Source organism: Hemitrygon akajei, chromosome 19 (assembly GCF_048418815.1).
Source record: "Hemitrygon akajei chromosome 19, sHemAka1.3, whole genome shotgun sequence".
NCBI classification, from domain to species: Eukaryota; Metazoa; Chordata; class Chondrichthyes; order Myliobatiformes; family Dasyatidae; genus Hemitrygon; species Hemitrygon akajei.
In genome coordinates this window covers 74,677,081-74,694,279 of record NC_133142.1, presented here as the reverse complement: position 1 = coordinate 74,694,279, position 17,199 = coordinate 74,677,081, and the positions used below count along the sequence as shown (strand labels likewise).

The window sequence follows — 17,199 nt, the reverse complement described above, 5'->3', positions numbered from 1 at the left end:
ATAAGAGGGGTGACGCTGCCAGGCAGTGGAGGGACCCAAGTCAAAACCTCCCTGTACATGGACGACGTCACCGTCTTCTGCTCTGATCCGAGGTCAGTTCGCAGGCTGATCGGCATCCGCGAACAGTTCGAGCAGGTGTTGGGCGCCAGGGTCAACTGCATGAAGAGTGAAGCCATGCTCTTCAGCAACTGGTCTGACCAATCCAGTGACCCCTTCACCATCAGGGCTGATCACATGAAGGTGTTGAGGATCTGGTTCAGAGGGGCCGAGGCACACAACAAGAACTGGCAGGAGTGGACTGCCAAGGTCAAACAGAAACTGGGGCTGTGGGGAGGGCGCTCCCTATTGATAGCGGGCAAGAACCTGGTCATCAGGTGTGAGGTGCTCTCAGGGCTGCTGTACTTGGCGCAGGTGTGGCCAGTCCCCCGCTCCTTCAGCTCAGAAATCACCCGAGCCGTTTTCAGATTCGTCTGGGGATCCAAGATGGAGCGGGTCAGACGGACCACCATGCACAAGTCCCTGGATAACAGGAGCAAAAACGTTCCCAATGTCGCCCTCACCCTGATGGCCAGCTTCGTGTGTGGCTGCATCAGGTTGTGTGTGGATCCCAGGTACGTGGGCACCAAGTACCACTACGTGCCCAGGTTCTACCTGTCGCCCTGGTTACGAGGGATGGGTCTGGCCCCTTTACCGCGCAACACCCCTGTCAGCTGGTCGTTGCCACCATACCTGTCCTTCATAGAGAAGTTCTTTCAGGTCAACGCCTTTGACCACAGGGCCATCAGGCAATGGTCAGCACGTAAGGTCCTGCAGGCACTGCAGGATGTGATGGACGCAGTGGGGTGGTTCCCTGAGCAGACAGTCCAGTTCATCTGGCAAAACACCTCATCGCCAGACCTCACCAACAGGCACCAAGACCTCGCTGGGCTGGCGGTGAGAGGGGCCTTCCCAGTCCGATCCTTCCTGTACGCCCGGAACGTCGCCTCCACACCCCTCTGCCCACGGGAGGACTGCAGTGAGGAGGAGTCGGTGACCCACCTCTTTGCACACTGTGGGTTCGTGGAGAAGGTGTGGAGGAGGATGGAAGGGACAGTGTCGAGGTTCATCCCCAGCAGCTGCATGACAGAGGACTCTCTGATCTACGGGCTGTTCCCGGGGACGCACACCGAGACCAACATCCAATGCTGCTGGCAGATCATCAACTCGGTGAAAGACACTCTTTGGTCATCCTGAAACTTGATGGTCTTCCAGCACACGGAGATGTCCGTGGGGGAATGCTGCCGACTGGCATATTCTCGGCTGCAGGAGTACGTGCTGAGGGACGCACTCAAACTCGGTGCAGCCACCGCAAGGGCCCGGTGGGGAAGGACCACAGTTTAGAGTTCTTCTCCCGCTGGAGTTGAGGGGTGGGGGGGCGGGGAGTATACCCCTCAACAAGGGTATGTAAATACGAACAGAATCCCACATGGGTGGCTAAAAGTGTGGAAATGTAAATACTGTAATGGAAACATTTTTAAAGGATTGAGACACATTATTATATTTTTGAATAAAGTATATTTTGTTTAGTAATTTGTATAGGGTGCACAGAAACAGAAACTTTTGGGGTAAACTGGTTCACTCCCAGCAGAGAAAATCAGCTGGAGTCTGGTCTCTTTCTGAAGGCTATCAAGACATACAACATGCTGGGAGAATTCAGCTGTTGGAAAGCATCTATTGGAGGAAAATGAACAGTCAACACTTCGGCACAAGCCCCGTTATCAGGACCATCAGTAATATTCTGAAGGATATCACAGCTACAGAGAAGGTGCAGAGGAAACTGGAGAGACTTTAACCCTGAAATGGTTAACCTTGTCAAAATTCATGTCAAAAAATCTATATACTCACTGTCAAGAGAAAATCTATAGATGTTGGAAATCCAAGCAACACACACATGCTGGAGGAAATCAGCAGGCCAGGCACTATCTATGGAAAAGAATATAGCCCTTGAGTCTTAGCCTAAAATGTCAACTACTGTTTTCCATAGATGCTGCTTGGCCTGTTGAGTTCCACCAGCATTTTGTGCATGTACTCACTGCACAGCCTCCAGATAAGCACTGGTTTTGTACGGTAGTGCTCTGTGACTCTAAAACCTGATCATGGAATATTAGTTGATGGACCATTGGACATGATATCAAATAAGCAACCCAGACTGAACCTCAGTTTGTTTCCATAGGTTTACAGTCATTATTTTTGCTTCTGTGTCAGAAGATCCATGTTCAAGATCTTCTCCTGCAACTTGAGCAAAACATGTCATCTGAAACGTTGAGAGTAATTCATTATCAAAGTCGTTGTAATCCAAATGAAGGCAGGAGGTACAGAAGCCTGTAGTCCCACACCATCAGTTTTAAGAACAGCTTCAACCATTCACAGCCCTGATCACCACCTCCATATAGCAAATCCCACAACCACTTTGCACTGCACTGACTTTCAGTTGTGTTCTTTCTTGAATAATTCCAGCCACTGTCTGTAAGGAGTTTGTAAATAAACTCTGTATAATTTATGCTGTTCTTGTAAATACTGTGCATATAAATGAGAAAAGGGCATGCCCTCTTCTCATTGCTACCATCAAAGAGGAGGTACATGAGCCTGAATACACATACTCAACACTTTAGGAACAGCTTCTTCCCTTCTGCCATCAATTTTCTGAATGGATAATGAACCCATGTACACTACCTGACCTTTTTTTCCTTTTCTCTTTTTGCACTACTTACTTTTAAAAATAGTTTTCATTATGTATTGCAATGTACTGCTTGCTGCTGCAAAACAGCAAATTTCCTGATATGCTAGTGATAATAAACCTGATTCTGATCTGATGCTACGTGTCTGTGTTGCTGCTACAAGTAGATTTTTCACATTTCCTGTGCATGACAAAAAACTCGACTTTGACTTCTGACATTTGACTGCTGCTGTACTGGCAGTCAAACCATGGCATTAATTCATCCAAGATGTGATTATTTCTAGTGGTCTAATGGTAAGATTTATTCCAAATTCAGAATTACTAAAGCAGAACATCCAATCACTATCCACTGTAAAAGGCAAGGTCTCACAGTGGCTACCCATTTCAATTTGACTTCCTATTCCCACATCCACATGTCTGTCCATTGCCCCAACTACTGCCATGACAAGGCCAAACTCAGGTTGGAGAAGCAACATCTCATATTCTATCTGGGTTGCCTCCGGCCTGACAGCATAAACATTTATTTCTCTAACATGTTAATTTCTTCCCACCGCTCCCTCCTCTTTTTTCCATTCCCCATTCTGGATACTCCTTCTCCTCACCTGCCCATCACTTCCCTGTTTCCTCTCCTTCCCTTTCTTCCTTGGTCCACTGTCCTCTTCTATCAAATTCCTTTTACTTCAGCCCTTTACCTCTTCCACCTGCCAGCTTCTTCCTTCATTGCCCTTCTCCCTCACCCACCCACCTACTCTTCACTTTGTCTCACCTACCACCTGCCAGCTCATATTCTTAACCCTCCCTCCAATTTCTTAATCTGGATTCTGACTCTTTCCACGCCTGGTGAAGAGTCTCAGCCTGAAATATTGATTGTTTATTAATTTTCATAGGTGCTACCTGCCTTCCTGAGTTTCACCAGGTGTTGATCATTATCTAGTTACCTTTTATAAGACTATACGATATAGAAGCAGAATTAGCCCATTCAACCCATCGAAACTCCTCCACTATTTCTTCATGCCTGGTCCATTTTCCCTCTCAGCCTCTATCTCCTACCTTCTCCCCGCATTCCTTTATGTCAGCTTACAGACTACACACTAACATTATCTAGGTTTCCAACATGCACAGTAAATGTTCTAAATGGAGTAGGAATCATAAATGTTAAAGTCTGCTGACAACACCTCTGTCCTTGGCTGAATCAAAGGTGGTGATGAATCAACATATAGGAAGGAGGTTGAAAATCTCTGAGTGGTGCCATTAAAACTTCTCAATGTCAGCAAGATGGAGGAGTAAACCAGAGATCTATGAGCCAGTCTTCATCGGGGGATCAAAGACGGGGAGGGTCAGCTACTTTACATTCCTCATTGTTATAATTTCAGATATCTGTCCTGGGCCCAGCACACAAGTACCATTACAAAGAAAAATGGCAGCACCTCTACATTTTTAGAAATTTTCAAAGGTTCAGCATATCATCTAAAACTTAAACAAACTTAGTGCATTGGAGAGTGTATTAACTGGTTGAATCACAGCCTGGAAACACCAATGCCCTTGAACTGAAAAGCCTACAAAAGCTGTGGGTATAGCCCAGACCTTCATGGATAAAGCACTCCCCACTATTGAATACATCTCCATCATCAAGGACCTCCACCATGCAGGCCATACACCTCTCTTGCTGTTGCCATCAGGAAGGAGGTACAAGAGCCTGAGGATGCACACCACCAGGTTCAGGAATAGTTACTACCCCATGAGCAACCAGGCTTTCGAGCCTGAAGGGATGACTTCCCTCACCCCATCACTGAACTGTTCCCACAACCTATGGACTCATTTTCAAGGACTCTTCATCTCACGTTCTATATATATACACCTTATTTATTTATTATGATTGTGTTTATATGTGAAATCCTACAAGAAAATAAATCTCAGGGTTGTAGATGGTGACATATTTGTACTTTGAAATGCCTGGCATAACTGGATTAGTTTCTCTCTGCAGGATAGCAAAAGTGGTATTATTATATTTTATTAAACCAGTCAAAATCACTGCTCATGATCACCATAAATACTTCAAAGTGCAGAAATAGATGCTCTCAGAGTTATGGACGGTCAGCTGCAATAACACTAATATTAATGCCAGTGATGTTAGTACAGCGCTCACTTGAGCCATGTTGGAGAATGGAGAATACCTATGCGTGACTTTGTTTAACGTGGGGAGGCTGATGCACGGGCAGTCACCACACAGTCCTTGACTGATTGATGTCAGGGTCAAATGGCACATTATGACTGGGGACCCTTCACTGCTGCAGCCTTTCTCTGTCTTCACTCCCATTGTGATGTGTCAACATCTTCAGCCAGCTCCACCATTGAGAGTTTGGTTAGATCACTCTTTGTCTAGATCATCCCCTTTGACCTTACCACCATGGGTGACCCTACTAGTAGCTAAGCTCCAGAAGGTATCACTCTCAGGAACTCACAAGCTTCTCTACTATGACAAGTGATGATCCTTGGAAAAGAAGAGGGTAATGTTGCTAAGGGACAAGACAAGCTCCAATTGACTAGGTTCATGCTTTTCAGAAGCAGCTGCTAACAGTTTGAATTTGAAGGAACAACTTTTAGTAAGATATATCATTTTCCAGATAAGAAACGTGCCACAAAATGGTGTCCTTTTGATGGTGCCCTCCTATGTTCACTTGGTGGAAGAGCAAATTGGACCAATTCTTAAAATCCAGGTTAACAGTTACACTATGTCACTTTTGATCTCACAATGTGTCCCCATCCATCCATTGTAACACTGGCACTGAAAACTCTTGGCCATTTCCTTCACGTCTTCTTCAGTTTCCTGCCCCCATAGGATGTATGGCAGCCCTTTGTTTGAAGGGTTCACCTTTATGGAAAAGGACTTTGGGTTGAGATGCAGATAGGTATGAGTCCTGTTGCTTGATCGCACACATCTGCCGTGGTTGTTACACAAAGCCAAACTGCATTTTATTGCAGAATTTGTTATGTTAACAATATATTTACCCAACAGTCCACTGATGTATTCTTTCAGAGCAAGACAAGATTCCTAGAGGAAATAAAACATTACATTTAAACAAAAACAATCTTTCTTTATTCTCAACAATCCAAACTTCAAAAGTATCTCAACAGATAGGATATCTTGAAATCAGTTTAAGTTTTTCTTACAACATCTAATACCAGAGGGCATGCACTAAAGTTAAAAAAAAATCTGAGAGACAAGTTGTTTCCCACCACCACAGAGTGGTGAGTGCTTGGGATGCTGAGAGAGGTAGGGACATTAGGGACTCTTAAGAGATGTTTAGATAGGCACATGAATATGGGAAAATGGGTTATTATGAATATTGCAAACAAGAAAAACTGCAGATGCTGGAAATCCAAGCAACACACACACAAAATGCTGGAGGAACTCAGCAGGCCAGGCAGCATCTAGGAAAAGAGTACAGTTGATGTTTTGGGCTGAAACCCTTTGGCAGGACTGGAGAAAAAAAGATGGGGAGTAGATTTAAAAGGTTGGGGGAGGGGAGAGAGAAACACAAGATGATAGGTGATACCTGCAGGGGGAGGGATGAAGTAAAGTGCTGGGCAGTTGATTGGTGAAAGAGACAGAAGGCCATGGAAGGAAGAAAAGGAGCACCAGAGGGAGACAATGGATGGGCAAAGAGATAAGGCTAGAGAGGGGGAAAAAGGATGGAAGATGATGGGGGGGGGGGGGGCATCACTGAAAGTTCGAGAAATCAGAATCAGAATCAGGTTTATTATCACCGGCATGTGACATGAAATCTTTTAACTTAGCAGCAGCAGCTCAATGCAATACATAACCTAGAGAGAAAAGTAATAAATATAATAAAAATAATAAATAAACAAGTAAATCAATTACAGTATATGTATACCGACTAGATTTTTTAAAAAGTGCAAAAAACATAAATATTATTTTAAAAATGTGAGGTAGTGTCCAAGGATTCAACATCCATTTAGGAATCGGATGGCAGAGGGGAAGAAGCTGTACCTGAATGGCTGAGTGTGTGCCTTCAGGCTTCTGTACCTCCTACCTGATGGTAACAGTGAGAAAAGGGCATGTCCTGGGTGCTGGAGGTCTTTAATAATGGACGCTGCCTTTCTGAGACAACGCTCCCTGAAGATGTCCTGGGTACTTTGTAGGCCAGTACCCAAGATGGAGCCGACTAGATTTACAACCTTCTGCAGCTTCTTTCCCCCCACCTCCATACCAGACAGTGATGCAGCCCGTCAGAATGCCCTCCACGGTACAACGATGGAAGTTTTTGAGTGTATTTGTTGACATAACAAATCTCTTCAAACTCCCAATGAAGTATAGTCGCTGTCTTGCCTTCTTTATGACTACCTCGATATGTTGGAACCAGATTAGATCCTCAGAGATCTTGACACCCAGGAACCTGATACTGCTCACTCTCTCCACTTCTGATCCCTCTATGAGGATTGGTGTGTGTTCTTTCGTTTTACCCTTCCTGAAGTCCACAATCAGCTCTTTCACCCTACTGACATCGAGTGCCAGGTTGTTGCTGCAGCACCACTCCACTAGTTGGCATATCTCACTCCTGTTACGCCCTCTTGTCACCACCTGAGATTCTACCAACAATATATCATCAGCAATTTTATAGATGTTCATGCGATCAGGTTGGAGGCTACCCAAACAGAAAATAAGGTGTTGTTCCTCCAATCCAAGTGTGGTCTCATCACGACAGTGGAGGAGGCCATGGATCGACAGGGTGGCGGGATCCCACCACCAAGCTCATCTTTCCCTCTCCTCCACTTTCTGCAGGGAGCACTCCCTATGCGACTCCCTGGTCGATTCGTCACTCCCTACTGATCTCCCTCCTGGCACTTATCCTTGCAAGGGAACAAGTGCTATATCTGCCCCAACACCACCTTCCTCACTACCATTTAGGGCCCTAAGCAGTCCTTCCAGTTGAGGAGACACTTCACCTGTGAATCTGTTGGGGTATCCGGTGCTCCCGGTGTGGCCTCCTGTACATCAGCGAGACCCGATGTAGATTGGGAGACTGCTTCACTGAGCACCTATGCTCTATCAGCCAGAAGTGGGATCTCCCTGTGGCCACCCATTTTAAATCCACTTCCCATTCTGATATGTTTATTCATGGCCTCCCACACTGTCATGATGAGGCCACACTCAGGTTGTGATGCCTGCCCGTCACCTTCCTCTGGTGCCCCCCCACCCCACCCTTTTCTTTCTTCCACGGCCTTCTGTCTCTTTCACCAACCAACCTCCCAGCTCTTTACTTCATTCCTCTCCCTTCAGGTTTCACCCATCACCTTATGTTTCCCTCTCCCCACCCCCACCTTTCAAATCTACTCCTCAGCTTTGTTTCTGTAGTCCTGCTGAAGGTTTCAGCCAGAATCGTCGACTGTATTCTTTTCCTAGATACTGCCTGGCCATTATGATATTGTGTAGGCAAAAGTGGTTAGTTTAGTTGGTCACTTGATGACTAATTTAATTGGTTTGACACAACACTGTGGGCCCAAGGGCCTGTTCCTGGGTTGTGCTGTCTATGACATCACTGGCCAGAAATCGCTGTGTTAGCACCTGTACAGTGAAAATCAATTCTCAATAATTTTCAAGATTCAAGATTGTTTGTTGTAATTTCTACAGTATAAAGGAGAACAGGATGTTTGTTACTCTGGATTCAAGGATTTATTTCTCACTGTGATGATGCACTAATCAGCTTTAAATTTAGTGGCACTACATGGAATAGGCCTTTTTGGCCCTTCAAGCCTTGTTGCCCAGCAAACCTGATTTAACCTTAGCCTAATCATGGGACAATTTACAATGTCTACTAGCTAGTATGTCTTTGGACTGTGGGTGGAAACCAGAGAGCTTGCAGAAAACCCATGCATTGAACAAGCTCCTTACCGATGATGTCAGAATTGAACTCTGACATCATGAGCTGTAACAGCTTTGTGCTAACTGCTAAGCTACCGTGATATCGATGTGGCATTTTTAAAAAATAGCTAGGGAGTGATGTAAAGGAAGAGTAAAAAAAAATCAGTATTAGAACAGCACCTCCCAGCCAATTGTTGTAAATCTCCACATGCCTGGGAGGCTGATGATGGAAACTTATCAGGGATGTGATAGAATGAGGGAGAGTGTCTAAATATCAAGGATTCTATCTCCATCTATCACAAACCTCTCTCAATTTAATTAGTACACTTAAAATTTTTCAGGGCTTCAGTACTGTGAGCAAAATATCAAGCTGCTGGAGGAACTCAGTGGTCAGGGAGCATCTTTGGAGAACATTGAACAGTATAGCCCAATGGATGCAAGTGGCCAGTCAGCACTTGGAGTTGAACCTTTCATCTGGAGTGATGAAGGGTCTGATCCAAAACACTGACTACCTGTTTCCCTCCATAGATACTGCCTGACCACTGTGTTTCTGAAGCAACACACACAAAATGCTGGAGGAACTCATCAGGCCAGTCAGCATCTGTGGAAAAAAGTACAGATGGTGTATCGGGCCAAGACCCTTTGGCAGGCCTGGAGAAACACAAAGACGAGTCCAAGTAAGAAGGTAGGGGAGGAAAGGAAGAAACACAAGGTGAAAGGTGAAACCAGGAGGGGCAGGGATGAAGTAAAGAGCTGGGAAGTTGATTGGTGAAGGAGTTACAGGGCTGGAGAAAGGGGGGGATTCTGATAGGAGAGAACAGAAAGGCCATGGAAGAAAGAAGAGGGGAGAAGCACCAGACGGAGGTGATGAGCAGGCAAAGAGATAAGGTGAGAGAAGGAAAAGGAAATGGGGGTTTGGGAACTAATATGATCAGGTTTTAGAGTCACAGAGCACTACAGCACATAAACAGTGCTTATCAAGAGGCTGTACAGTGAGTACATGCACAAAATGCTGGAAGAACTCAGCAGGCTAAGCAGCATCTATGGAAAAGAGTATAGTCAACGTTTCGGCTCAAGACCCTACATCAGGACTCCAGGACTAACTCTTTTTCATAGATGCTACCTGGCCTGCCGAGTTCCTCCAGCATTTTGTGCGTGTTGCTGGGATCTCCAGCATCTGCAGATCTTTTCTTGTGTGTATTTCTTAAGCAGCTTGTTTTGTTTTTCTCCAGATTCCAGTCTCTTGTATCTTCACTATTGCGAAACACTACATCTTCCCACAAACTTCATGAACCTAAAATGACTAATGATTATTCTTCTTCAGCTTTCCTGTTCTATGAGCCATGACCCTTCACCTTGTTTCCGAGTACAAAAATACATTGACAAAGTGGAGTTTATTTCAGTTTGGTGACTGTAATGGTTTGGGTGGGTCAGTAGAGAACAGAGATTAAAATTGGGAAGGATAGAAAGATAATCAGTTAAATAAAGTCCACAGAACGTCACCCCAGTGTGAGTGTCCTGTACACTACACACTAAAGATCAGACTTTACCTGTGAGCGGGCATAATCCTTGTTCCCCCAAAGAACAATTCCTGCAGCTCCCATCGCAACACTTTCTCCAATACTGTGGACCAAGTCAGTCTGAAAAATTGAAGAAAAAAAAAAATAACCCGTCATACTATTTTCCAAAGGTCTAGGTATCCATGCATCTCAGCCCACTGGACTGGCTTTGGTCATAGCATCTCACCCAGCAGTGAAATTGAACGAAAAGTGAAAAATAAATGTTTATTAAAAATATTACAACTTAATTTTCTCAAGCACTATGTGCAACTGTGTGTCATCTTTTTCAGCTTTGTGTTGTCCTTTCATTGATTTATTGGGAAATTAAGCATTAAATCTTTTGAATAGACATTCATACAAAAATAGACCGTTTCTGCCAGGATCAGTAAATGCCTGACAGCCGGGACCCAGCTGAGAGCTTTGAGATGAACTAAGGTTGTTGGTTTGCTTTGTTTCATTTATTCCTTTGTGGGGTAAGGAAGGCTTTTTACATTTCCCTAAATGTCCTCCAAAGTGAATGACCTGACCACGTATGAGTTTCCTGACCTAATCAATACCAACCAATCAGATTTTTCTATATTTTGACCACAAGACACAAGAGCAGAATTACTCCAGTCAGCAAAATCAAGTCTGCACTGCCATTCCATCATGGCTGTTTTATTATCCCTCTCAATCCATTCTCCAGCCTTCTCCCTGAGACCTTTGACCCTACTATTCAAAAACCTATTAACCTGTTTTAACTATACCCAATGACTTTGCTTCCAAACCATCTGTGGCAATGATTCACCACCCTCTAGCTAGAGAAATTCTTCCTCATCTGTTTTAAAAGTGGTGATGAATCACATACAGGAGGGAGATTGAAAATCTGGCTGAGTGGTGCCTAAACAACAACCTCTCACTCAATATCAGCAAGATGAAGGAGCTGATTATTGACTTCAGGGAAAAGGAAATCAGAGGTCTTTGAGCCATTCCTCATTGGGGGATCAGAGATGGGCCCAGCAACTTAGATCTCTCCTGGGTCCAGCATGTAAATGAAATTATGAAGTAAGCACGGCAGTGCATCTACTTCCTTAGAAATTCGCAAATATTCGGTATAATATCTAAAACTTTGACAAACTCCTATAAGATATGTGGTGAAGGGTACATTAACTAGTTGCATCATGGACTGGTATGAAAACACCAATGTTCTTTGACAGAAAATCCTACAACAAGTAGTGGATTAGGTCCATCCATCACAAGTAAAGCTCTCCCCACCACTGAGCACATCTACATGGAGCACTGTCGTAGGAAAGGACCATTCATCATCAAGGACCCCCACCACCTAGGCCATGCTCTCATCTTGCTGCTGCCATCAGGAGGAAGTATGGGAGCCTCAGGACCTTCACCATCAAGTGACTGGAAGGGCTTATTCCATGCCTAATCTCTAGATTAATAAAAAATATAAATAGCCTGTTTATTAATTGTAATGAATTTCAAAAGTAATTATTTGTTTTAAATATTGTTCTGGAGCACATAGCATATCTTTTGTAGCATTCATTTTTTATAATCCCAAATTACTGTGGATTGTGTCACAAGCATTAGTAGGATTATTGGAAAAATTCTGCAAACATCTGCTGCCAGAAGATGGACCACTGACTGAAAGGCTGGAAATACTCACTAAATCAATCGTTTTGGAAGTACTCACTGTATCTCCACGGAGTGGTGAGAGAAAGGAAACTAATGTCTTAAGGTTACCTGTTGAGACGCTGACTCTGTTTCTCACCCCACAGACATTTTCTGACCACCAATTTCCTGTTTTTATTTCTGATTTCTGGCATATGCAGCTTTCCTTCTGTCTTTGGAATCTACGTTATGACCTGCAAGGACCCCTCTCTACATAGAAGTTCTCAACACAGCCTTGCCCCTTTTTGAGCATTTCCCGAGGGAGCTGAAAACTGGATGGATTACCTCAGTTAGGAAGTCCATGGTGTTGGCGTATACAATCCGAGCGTACGGGAGGACCGGCAAACTGTAATTCGCTCCCCGTTGAGCATGACGCATGGCCTCTTTGATTCGATAATGAACAAACCTCTGTGTATTCTGGGTTATTCGATGCCAGTCATTGAGGTAAATGCTTGGGTACAAAGCACTACTCTCCTTCCAGAGCCAAGCAAGCTGGTCATTCCTCTTCATCTCAATACCTGGACACTTTCCAGTGTAATTTTTGGTAAACATGTCATTGTAGCAACAAGGAAAACCATAATAGCCCCATAAGCCCCAAGGCCTAAGAATTTTCGATAACTTCAAGGTCGGTACCATAAAGCCCATGGCTGCATGTTCATATTCAATTTGGGCTTGTTTTGCCACTTGCTTCTCAGACCAATCAGGATGTCGCTTTCGGACCAACTGTTTTGATTTCCTATGGTAGATATCCTTCCAATCCCAGTCCCTTGACCACAAGGGCCTCCAGGATTCCCAGTCAATGACAGACAGCCCATCATAATCTTCCAGTGGTATAAGTTTCTCCACATCTACTTTGGCCTTCATGAGATGATACTTCAAACTGGAGTTCTGGGGAGTGCCCCCATTTACAGATACCCCACCATCAGTATAGTGGGGGTAAAGGCCCAATTCATTTTCATAAAAGATGGTGATGCTTTGCCCAGTGAATGAGTCATTCTGGTTTGAAATTATATCGAAAATGTCCAGGTTCAGGTCAATGCCAAAGGATGATTTGCAGGCAGCAGTAGGAGCATTCCACACAGTTATGAACGGCTTGTTGGGTATAACTGGGACTCTTGTTTGTCTCAGTAAATGTCCCAGTATCAAATTGCACATGCACAATAAAAATATTGGTGCTGTGGTGAGAATCATGTCTAATAAACTTGTTTTCCCACTCTTTGGCAAATCAGCCTGTTCACACTTTGTGTGCAGTTACATATTGTGCTGTAGAATTAGAAGATAAAGAATTATGGAAAATCTTGGAATTTTTTCCACATTAAATGTATTTTCACAGAATTCTTATATCAGTTTGTGAATTAAGAAGTATTATTCAAACACAAATAACATTTGTCCAGAGGAAGTTCACGAGAATAATTCCGGGAATGAAAGAGTTAAAGTATCTGGAGCATTTGATGGCTTTGGGCACATTCTTCAGAAGAGTGGGGTGGGGGGTGGGGGGAGAATCACACCGAATCCTATTCAAATATTGAAAGGCCTAGAGATCTAGAGAGGATATGATAGGAGCCAAGGCACACAGAACAGAGGTGAGGAGGAATATAGCCAGAGGGTAGTGAATCTGTGGAATTCATTGCCAGAAATGGCTGTGAAGACCAAGTAATTGAATATTTTTAAAGCCGAGGTTGGCAGGTTCTTGGTTAGTTAGGGTGTCAAAAGTTACAGGGAGAAGGCAGGAGAATGGGGGTGAGAGGGATAATAAATCAGCCATGATGGAACAGTGAAGCATACTCGATGGGCCGAATGGCCCAATTCTGTGCTAATGAAACCTACTGAATATTGAAAGGCCCAAATAGAGTGGATGGCGAGAACACATTTCCTGTAGGATCAGCGGGCACAGCCTCATTAGAGGGGCACCCATTTAGAACAGAAATGAGGAATTTCTTTAGCCAGAGGGTGGTGAATTTGTGGAATTCATTGCCATGGATGGTTGTGGAGGCCAAGTCATTGGGTATATTTAAAGCAGAGGTTGATAGATTCTTGGTTATTCAGGCATCAATGGTTACAGGGAGAAGGGAGGAGAACAGTGTTGAGAAGGTTAATAAATCAGCCATGAAGGAACGGCAAGGCAGACTCGATGGGCCCAGAGGCTAATTCTGCTCCCATGCCTTATGGTCTTGTACGGCATACAGAACACATGGCTTCATCAGCCAAGGCACAGAAAGCAAGTGCAGCGTGTGTTACATCTGTGTAACTATTGGCTGGGTCAACACAGAAAACACTGGTGGAACTCTACAGGTCAGGATGGGACTCAACCCAAAATATTGACTGACCAATTTCCCTCAGATGCTGCCTGATCTGCCGAGTCCCTCCAGCACTTCGTGTGTAGCACCAAATTACACATCTACAGTCTCTTGCAACACTACTGGTTGGTCCATACCCAGACTATCATCTGTGCAATTCTGGACACCAGACTGTCTGAAGTTCATGACTGCAATGACCAGGGAGGAAAGGATCAGGCTGTTGCTTGGGATGGAACATTTCGGTTATGAGATAGAATAGGATAGGCTGGGTTTGTTTTCTTTGGAGCAGAGGAGACTGAGGGGAGAATTTGATACAAGTGTACGATGTTGTGAGGAGCCACCCTATTGCTGCATTTTCACTGCAGATATCTCAAAATAGATGGCATAGGTTTCAGATGAGTAAGAAATTCACAGCAGATCTAAGTTAGATTTGCTTTTGCCCAGAGGATGGTTGGAACACACTCCCTGAGGAGGTGGTGGTGGAGGCAAGTAATTTCACAACATTTTATAAACATCTAGACTAGATCTAACTGCCAAGCCCTAGAAGGCTATGGGTCAAGTGCTGGTAAAGATGGGTGATTGAAGGATGTGGCAAGGTAAAGGTTAAGATAATGTCCAGGCAAGGATAGTTTACAGATAGAGCGCAGTCAACTCAGGCAAAAAAAAAGGTCTTTGAAGAACATAACTTCCCTTTACCCAGCATGGAGCTGGAGCAAATGAAGGATTCTCGGGTAATGCTGAGTCTGCTCTGCCACTCCACCATGGCTGATTCGTTGTCCCTCTCAACCCCATTCTCCTGCCTTCCACCCACAATCGCTGATGTCCTGACTAATCAAGAACCTAGAAATCTCCACTTTAAATATACCTAATGATTTGGCCTCCGTGATTATCTGTGGTAATCAATTCTGCATATTCACTACACTGGCTAAAGAAGTTCCTCCTCACTTCTGTTCCAAATGGACGTCCCTTTATTCTGAGGGTGGCCCCTCGAGTTCTAGTCTCCAGCACTATCACAAACATCCTTTCCACATCCACTCTATCTACCATTATCAGCAAGCCAAGCAGCATCTATGGAGTGGGAAATAAACAGTCCACATTCAGGGCCAAGGACCCTTCATCAGGACTGGAAAGCAATGAGGCAGAAGCCAAAGTAAGATGAGGGAAGGGGAGGGGTGCAAGTTGGCAGATCAGGAGACCAAGTGAGGTTGGTGGAGGAGGGAGGAGGGACGTAGTGAGAAGCTGAGAGGTGATATGTGGAAGAGGTATAGGGCTGAAGAAGGAAGAATCTAATAGGAGAGGACAGTGAACAATGGAGTAAAGGGGAGGGGAACTACTGGGGGTAACGGGCAGATAGGAGAAAAAGGGTGAGAGAGAACCAAGATGAGAGAGGAAAGGTAATCAACCTGTGAGTGAGTGAGTGAGTGAGATCGCTTCTCTCGTTCGTCTTCCAATTATTTTAAAACACAGTAACAATGGATAAAATGTCTCAGACCCTGTTTATCAGTTCTTACCCATCTTCCAGAGGTGTGGCATTCGGCGGAAATTGTGAAAGATAGATCAAGTTCAAGTAAATCTAAACACTTTTCTTTTTAAAGTTAATTCCTTTTCCCCAAGCGCATTTTCTGCCTGGGATGGCCTGGTGTCCGCAAACAGTTCTCTACTGAGGCCTCTGATTCCCGTATGGCTGCTCCCGTTGCAATTCAAGCCAAATCCCGCATCGCTGAGCTCGCTAATTGGACGGATAATGGAGCGAGCTGCATCGCCCTATTTGATTCAAGGGGGGTGGAATTGAGTTCGGTGCCTCGAAACTAGCGAAGCTGTGGCGTCCGTGACCGCAATTTGCGCTTCATGGGGAAGTGGTCGACGTGGAGAGTCTCATCCCAGGAGGTCACAGAATTAGGGAAGGGTTTGAGCACAAGGGAGGAGCTTAAAATAGTGAAGTTAGCGGAAACGAAAACAGAAGCTGCTGGGAACATTTAACATATGCGGGCAAGGCTCAGAATCCGGAGCAACAAAACTTCTGCCGGAAGAAATCAGTGGATCAAGCAGTGTCTGTTATTTTTAAATCAAACAGAAGTTTATTTCAATACTACAACAAAGCACTATAAATAAAACAATCACAAATATCCAACTAGATTAAAATATAGCCATCGTCATCTAAGGAAGCAATTTATCCCCTGCAGTGTCCAAAGGTTGTGAAAGACATATTTGAACATAACCCCAGGCAGACAACCTCGGGGGATGGTGGGGTGAGGGGAGACTCGATTGTTTGCCACCAATACCTGCAGAGAGCTGGTTTACCAGGACACCCTCTTCCCGTCTCGCTGCCTTCACATCGGGCGACGAAATATGAAGACGGTGGGGCTAAAATGCAAGCAGGAGGCGATGAGCAGCTTTTTCACATATGCAGATAGGGGCTGCCCTCCATGTACATGTGGTACACAACCAGTATCTGTAGCACAAGAGATTCTGCAGATGCTGGAAATGTTGACCAACGTGCACAAAATGCGGGAGAAACTCAGCAGGTCAGGCAGCATCTGTAGAAGGAATAAACAGTCGACGTTTCAGGCCGAGACCCTTCATCAGGAGTGGGGAAAAGGGGGTAGAATCCAGAATAAAGTGGTGGGAAGAGGGGGAGGAGTACAAGCTAGTAGGTGATGGGTAAAGCCAGGTGAGGGGGCAAGATGATGAGAGGGTATAAACGGAAGAGGTAAAAGCTGAAGGAGGAATATGGAAAGACAGTGTAAAGTTTTCTTTGTTATATATCAGTTACTTGTACCATAGAACCAGAGAACACTACAGCACAGTACAGGCCCTTCAGCCCTCCATGTTGAGCTGACCCATATAATCCTTTAAAAAAAGTACTAAACCCACACTACCCCATAACCCTCCATTTTTCTTTCATCCATGTGCCTGTCCAAGAGGCTCTTAAATACCCCTAATGTTTTAGCCTCCACCACCATCCCTGGCAAGTCATTCCAGGCACCCACAACCCTCTGTGTAAAAAACTTAGTAGGTTCACAAGGTTAATTCCTGGAATGGCAGGACTGTCATATGTTGAAATATTGGAGCGACTGGGCT

At 44.6% G+C, this 17,199-nt stretch overlaps 1 protein-coding gene across 1 annotated transcript; it reads right to left on the bottom strand.

Annotated features, from left to right (window-relative positions):
* Nucleotides 1-1,445: 1,445 nt before the first annotated feature.
* LOC140742076 (hyaluronidase-1-like) lies at nucleotides 1,446-16,023 on the bottom strand. Its single transcript, XM_073072897.1, has 4 exons — nucleotides 15,630-16,023; nucleotides 12,107-13,084; nucleotides 10,151-10,240; nucleotides 1,446-5,768 (listed from the first exon to the last, which is right to left on the bottom strand). The coding sequence occupies exons 2-4, from the start codon at nucleotides 13,010-13,012 to the stop codon at nucleotides 5,442-5,444; spliced, it is 1,323 nt and encodes a 440-aa protein (XP_072928998.1). The 5' UTR covers nucleotides 13,013-13,084; nucleotides 15,630-16,023; the 3' UTR covers nucleotides 1,446-5,441.
* Nucleotides 16,024-17,199: the final 1,176 nt, after the last annotated feature.